The 6,765-nt window shown below is 35.5% G+C and overlaps 1 protein-coding gene across 2 annotated transcripts; it reads right to left on the reverse strand.

Moving 5' to 3' along the window:
• Positions 1–2,114: 2,114 nt before the first annotated feature.
• Positions 2,115–6,487, reverse strand: LOC132617853 (vacuolar protein sorting-associated protein 2 homolog 1). Of its 2 annotated transcripts, none has more exons than XM_060332925.1 (5): positions 6,276–6,487; positions 4,714–4,844; positions 4,091–4,195; positions 2,507–2,767; positions 2,115–2,380 (listed from the first exon to the last, which is right to left on the reverse strand). In XM_060332925.1, the coding sequence occupies exons 1-5, from the start codon at positions 6,310–6,312 to the stop codon at positions 2,243–2,245; spliced, it is 672 nt and encodes a 223-aa protein (XP_060188908.1). In that variant the 5' UTR covers positions 6,313–6,487; the 3' UTR covers positions 2,115–2,242. The 2 variants fall into 2 exon arrangements, with proteins under 2 accessions (XP_060188908.1, XP_060188909.1); XM_060332926.1 differs by lacking the exon at positions 6,276–6,487 and adding an exon at positions 6,023–6,046.
• Between the last annotated feature and the right edge of the window lie 278 nt (positions 6,488–6,765).

The raw sequence follows: 6,765 nt of genomic DNA on the forward strand, positions 1-6,765 counted from the left end.
GCCCATGGTTGAATGTTGGAGCTGCCGATCATCACAATCAGTCGACACTTGAGCAAACTTCAAGCCGGATTTCGGATGTGAACTTATTGTCTAGCTTCAGGTACAAGAAAGAAGGATATGATCAAGAATGTGCCGTTTGTTTATCGACATTTGAAGAAGGAGAACAAGTGAGACAGCTACCTAGTTGCATGCACTCTTTTCATGTTTCTTGTATTGATATGTGGCTTTATTCACACATGGATTGCCCGCTTTGTCGTTCACCAGTGGAGCCCCCGGTGCTCCACAGGAATAGTTTCACAATGCAAGAGGAGGATTCTCGGGAAGGATTACTAGTTTAATCCTGTTTCAGGCAAGGTCTCTACTTTATGGAAATAATAATATTATTTCCGGTGCCATTCATTCTTACTCCTGCAGCTATAAATAGGTTTAAATTCTTTACCCAATACGTTGAATCTAAAGGATATATACTTGATGAATACCTTAGTTAATCCTCTGGATAATACAGTAATAACATCTACATGTGTGAATGTAGTAGCGAAAGAATGGTCAAATAGCCGGCAGGTTTGTTCCCCCCCCCCCCCCCCCCCCCCCCCCTCCCCTCCCCTTCCTGTATACTTATTTGCTATTAAAGCTTTTGTTGGTAAAAACTTATTTACACCTGGTGTTTACATCAAGTCAATGAAAGTAAAACCTTGCATATACACTTTGTAATATTCAATCATGATTAACTGATGCACTTTCATTTTGATTTGTTGATTTTTAAAGTTAATTGTTTAGTTAAGTATAAATCTAGTAAATATTTGCCCTTTTTTTTTTTCTTTGGGAATAGGTCTTTGCATGAAATCCGTGGTTTGTCCGGTGGGACCATTGATGGAGAAACGTGATAACTCCAAAATGCTTAGAATGTATGATTTGAAATATCATGTTAAGGTGATAAAATGCCGTCTAGTGTATGCCTTAGGGATATGTTATTTTCGAAGTTAGCAAGTCCAACATTCCTTCGCCATGGCCTGTAATCCTCTAAATTGACAACTAGCTAGGGAGCCGACTAAAAAGTTCCTAGCTTTAACTCTTTTGGTTTTCATTTTAATTTTCAGGAGTTTTACATGCGTACAGACAAAGAAACGAACAAGTTTGTAGAAACATACAATGTTACTGACCAAAGTACGGAGCCGGGAAAAAATTAAATGTAAATGAGTTTTAACTTCTATACATAAATAGTAATTTAAAAAAAATTATACCATTCAAACCACAAGCCTTTTCGACTCTTGAAGGCATAACCCACCTTAGAATCTTAGAATTAAGCAGTTCAATTCAACTATACTTGCCTTAGCTCACTCATTCAGGCAGGTGAAATCAGGTAAAGGATCTTTGTTCAAGTTGGTCGATTAATCCCTCCTTTCTTTCCCACGCATCCTGACACATTCCCACTTAACACTCCTTTAATTAGAGATATTGCCTTATCCACTATATCAATTGATTTCAATATAAAGTGGTTATTACAGTTGGAAGTCTAACCTTCTGAATTTAAACTGTGTGCTTTTGGTTGGTAAACTCTGGTCTCTGGCAGACTGTATAGATACAGAAACCTTTATTTCTTATAAGTTGAAGATGGGGGACTACAATACCTTAGAGCTCTGTAAAAATTGGTGATGTGAAGGAGAATGAAGATGGTAGACGTGAGACCTTGTTAGAACGGAAAACTGTCGAATGTGAATTTCTTGCACGTATATCTTTTCCGACTCTGTTCGCCACTTACTGGTCGGGCCAAGCTTTTCCTCTTTCGACAGTCCAAACTACAACGAAATTCGTACATAATGACTGCCTTTACATGCATATTCCTATACTCAGTTATGCAATACCCAAATATATCTTCTCCCTAGGCGGAGATACTAGAAGCCGAGGTGTTTATAACATGCAATTCAGCGAATCAATGAAGTTATATCACCAGAAGAAGCTGGTTTTGAAGAAGGTATTTCATTGCGCATGCTGCATGCATACGACATTGTTCAGAACACTCTGTGGTCTGTACTTAAGCTTTAATTGAGAATCAAAACTTTAGCCACAAGAACTATTTCATTTGCCCTGCGAACATATATTCCAACACAAATAGATACAAGAATAAACATGAGCATTAGGTGTAGTGTGTGTTTCAATGTCAAACTATACATGAAAAAAAAGTTTCAGAATTTTCAAAATGTCGCAAGGCCATAAAAAAGCTCCCTATTCATTATACAACAATTTACATCTTCCTCAAATTGTCTAACCTTGCCTGAAGGTCACTGTCTATCCCACCGTCATCATTTCCAGTTGCCTCAGCTTGCGCAACCTTGTTCTTTGCCGCTGGAGCAGCCACAGCGGAAGAAGGAGCATTTACAAGCTGGATCAATTCAAGGATCATGAACAATTTAGCATTAAAAAAAAAAAAAGACGAGCAATCCATAATCCTAAATGGAAACCAGAAAAATAGTTTTCTTCGATCAGTTAAACAAGAATGATAAAATACCTCAGAATTCATATCAATTCCAATCTCATCAAGGACCTGGTTCACTAACTCTTCGGTTTCTTCTTCTTCCTCATCTCCTTCCAAAGCGTCATCAATTGCATCACCCATTACCTCACTCACCATTTCCATCTTCTCATTTTGCCTCTCAAATTCTTGCATTATCTTCTGCAGTGCGGGTAAATTCATCTGCCTGTTCATCTGTCCCATTGCCTTTGTGACACCTTTCATTGCTTCCCCCATGGCTTGTGTGGATTTCAGAGTCTGTTATTCATGATAAAGACAATTCTTAACAAGGAAAGGATTCTAATTAAAAATAAAAATAAAAAGAAAAGAAAAAGGAGTAGATTGTAATTTTCAAGACAGCAATATCTGCAATTGTCAAAGAGTTCACCAGGAAATATTAATCTCTAAAATATAAACAGTTTTTTCTTTTGATTGTTAAAATAGCTTTGTCGATCCATTTTGAAGGATCCAAGAAATTTAGAGCATTCTAATTTAGTATGGGGGAAAAATCAACACTCATCGGGGCATATCAAGAAATTCCTCACAGCACCAAAAACAGTGGAAGTTTAGTTACTCTGCAAAGAAAACCCTGCGTGTGTGGGCGGGGGGGGGGGGGGGGGGATTAAAAAGAAGAAAACCATCCTGTTGAAACATTGTTATAGAATCTGTAATGATTTTAGTATAGAGGGGCAACCCAGTACTTGGGCATGCAAACAGACTAGTTCATGAACTTCCAGCAAGATGGGGTTAAATTTCCAAATATTTAGTATTAAATATTCCGTTAGTACTAGTTCCCCTTCAACAGAATTTCCATACAAATTTACCTGATAGAGAAACTTTACACAATATCTATGAAGTGAGTCAAAAACTAATATCAATGTTGCAGAAGTTCCTGAAGAGACTGGTCGGGAATTGAAATCAAGGAATACAGTTTTTGGTACAAACATCCACATATAAAAAGAAGAAAACCATCCTGTTGAAACATTGTTATAGAATCTGTAATGATTTTAGTATAGAGGGGCAACCCAGTACTTGGGCATGCAAACAGACTAGTTCATGAACTTCCAGCAAGATGGGGTTAAATTTCCAAATATTTAGTATTAAATATTCCGTTAGTACTAGTTCCCCTTCAACAGAATTTCCATACAAATTTACCTGATAGAGAAACTTTACACAATATCTATGAAGTGAGTCAAAAACTAATATCAATGTTGCAGAAGTTCCTGAAGAGACTGGTCGGGAATTGAAATCAAGGAATACAGTTTTTGGTACAAACATCCACATATAAAAAGGTGCTTATTCTCAAGAACAGCACTAGTTTTGAAGAACTAACCAATAAAACGTACTCCCTCTGTTTCAATTTATGTGAACCCATTTGACTGGGCACGACATTTAAGAAAGAGTGAAGACTTTTGAAACTTGTGGTTCAAAATAAGTCTTGAATATTTGTGTGGTTGTAAATCATTTCATAAAGTGAATTTGTTTCCAAATTAGGAAAGAGGTCATTTATTTTGGCACGGACTAAAAAGGAAATAGGTTCACATAAATTGAAACAGAGGGAGTATTAACTTTCGTAAGTACCTGAATTCTGAGGGAGACGCCTTGAAGTTGGGACTTAAGCTTGTAAAATTTTTCAATCTGATGCCTTGTCCTTATAAGATCTTTTGCCATCACCTTTACAGCACCCTAAAAACAAATGAACTTAAAATCACGCAGGATTAAGTACAGTTATTCTTGCTGCATACTTGTAATATCTTCAGCATTATTCATTACTTGATCTCAAGAACAGAAAAACAAAATAGTTGCCACTTTTTCAGCAGCTCACAGTAGTCGCACTGAAGGTATATTAAGACATTTATCTGTTTTGAGATTATAAACTTTAAATTTAGTATGTTTTATAGATTTTTTGTCCACTGTTTGACTCAAAGGTTAAAACAAAACGCCCAAGACCACGTTATTTCTTGTAATTTTCTCAGTAATATGTCTAATAATCATGTTTTGGCATCTGTTAATTTTAAATGAACACTTAATATACAACTACTACTTTAAGCAGCTAAAACAATGAAAATGAAGTTGTGAGATGGCGTCCACCACCAATAGAATAATATGCATCTTTAACAAATAGAAGTATCTGCATGCATACCATTTATTTGCGGAAATAAAAGGAGAAAAGATATATAATCGAGTTTACGATTAAGAACTACCATCTGCCCTTGCTTTGCACTTTTCTTTATTTCTGCAATAAGTTTCTTCTCTTGTGTCTGTAATCCCTGTCTCTCCCTCTCTATGTCCCTGATGGATTTATCAAGCATTCGCTTGTTTTCACGCAGGAGCTCTGAAATAAAAAATAGAATATGAAAATCCACAAAAGGAGAGGGTTAAAATATCACCCATCGTGTCACACAGAAAGCTACAACTAGACACATTAGGAAGTAAAATCCATAAGAAAAAGCTCTAAGATAGACTTATAAAGCCAAGTTGTATTAGAGGGACAAACTTATCTTAGCCAAAAACAATAGAATTATAAAGCCAAGGTTTCTTTTCCTTCTTTTTTAAGGCCAAGTTGTATGAGGGACAGTAGAATTATAGAGCAAGCAGTAAATGATAGAATTATAAAGCAAATTTGTATCAGAGGGACAAACTTATACAACAACAACAACAATAAATTCCTGCACACAAATTCCCAAGTTAACTGAACTAATAAGATTTGTTCACAAATGTAGAAGTGTGTGACCAACTCATCTAAAAGCTTAAGTTGTTAGAGAGAGCACACTTACATTATTTAATTATATTCCCAACAACAACCCATAAAAACAAAAAGATAATGATTTATCCGTATCCGACAGATCCATAAACAAACGACCAGCAGGCAAAGTAGAATAAAACATTGCTATTTAGGAATGTCGCAAGTGTGAAGCTTGCAATATTATACAAGTAGGTACACCAATGACACGTCCAGTTAACAAGTCATTCAGTACTTCACCAGATGAAAAAGTCAAGATTTATGTCAAAAAGAGGTGAATTTAGTAGTATATACCTATCTGAATCAACTCAAACTTAAATATTATCATGAACATAGGATAATGAAAGTCTATAGACCTTAGTGAATCTGAAATTAGCGCCTAGAAGCTATAATACATCAAATAAATGCCTCATCAAAACATTTTCACTTTTTTCACTTCATTAATGAACATTTTGCTGAACATATACCAAATTTCATTGACCTGACACTTAACTAGTAGCTGACAGTTAATTAGGTAATGGTTCCTTATTAACTAAACTTAATTAACCAAAAGCAACAAAAGAATATTTCCTACCTATGCATCACATAGAAAATATGCAACTACGAGTGAAAGGTATAAATCAAATAGTCAACCCTAATAATTTAAACCATATTCATCAAACGTTGAGGACTTGAGGTGATCTTGCGTAAGTTAACACAGATCATAACACAACATCAAATTAGACAGTACATAACAGAATTTACGCTATAAATAAAATGAAATTACCGACCAGACATCAAATTTGATACTCCCTCCAATTTAATTTGTTTGGCTTAGTTTGCACGAGTTTAAGAAAATAAAAAAGAGTGTGGTATTAAATTAGAGATATGTAGAAGGTGCCGGTTTTAAACATGTAATTTGAAAAGTTAAAATTAAAGAGTTTGAAAAAAAAAAAAGTAGAGACGCTCTTTTTTAAACTGACTAATAAGAAAAGCAAGACAAATAAATTGAAATAGAGGGAATAATTAGCTGGAAATAGGAACCTGCAGGAGTTTTTCTCTTGCCGAAGAGGAAACTCATGGTTGATCAGATCGGTCTTGATAACTGCTGCTTTTGACAATTATATGATTCAACTCTTCTTCTTCTTTGGCGATTGAACAAATACCGGAGGTTTATGCCTTTGAGTTGGGGGTGGAAAGATTAGCGGGTCATTTACACGACTATCCTTCAAAGGCCCTGGTCTTTAATTTTTCGCCCTCAAATTGGTGATTTTTAATTTTAGTCCTTCACTTAATAGTATAAGTTTCAGGGTTTAACTTCGGCTCAATCAAAAAAATTCATAAGATAGAGTTCTGTAGTTAAATTAAGCCTATTCAGGCCAAAATTAGGCTTCAGGCATAGTTTTAAATGCAAAACTCCGCCAGCATGCAAAATTTTGTCTGCAAAACTCTACCTTGTGAATCCAAATCTCTATCTTGCGAAGTTCTTTTTTTTTTTTTAACTGGACTGGAATTCGAACCCAGAACCTTGAGG

This window comes from Lycium barbarum, chromosome 11, assembly GCF_019175385.1.
Source record: "Lycium barbarum isolate Lr01 chromosome 11, ASM1917538v2, whole genome shotgun sequence".
Classification (NCBI taxonomy): domain Eukaryota; kingdom Viridiplantae; phylum Streptophyta; class Magnoliopsida; order Solanales; family Solanaceae; genus Lycium; species Lycium barbarum.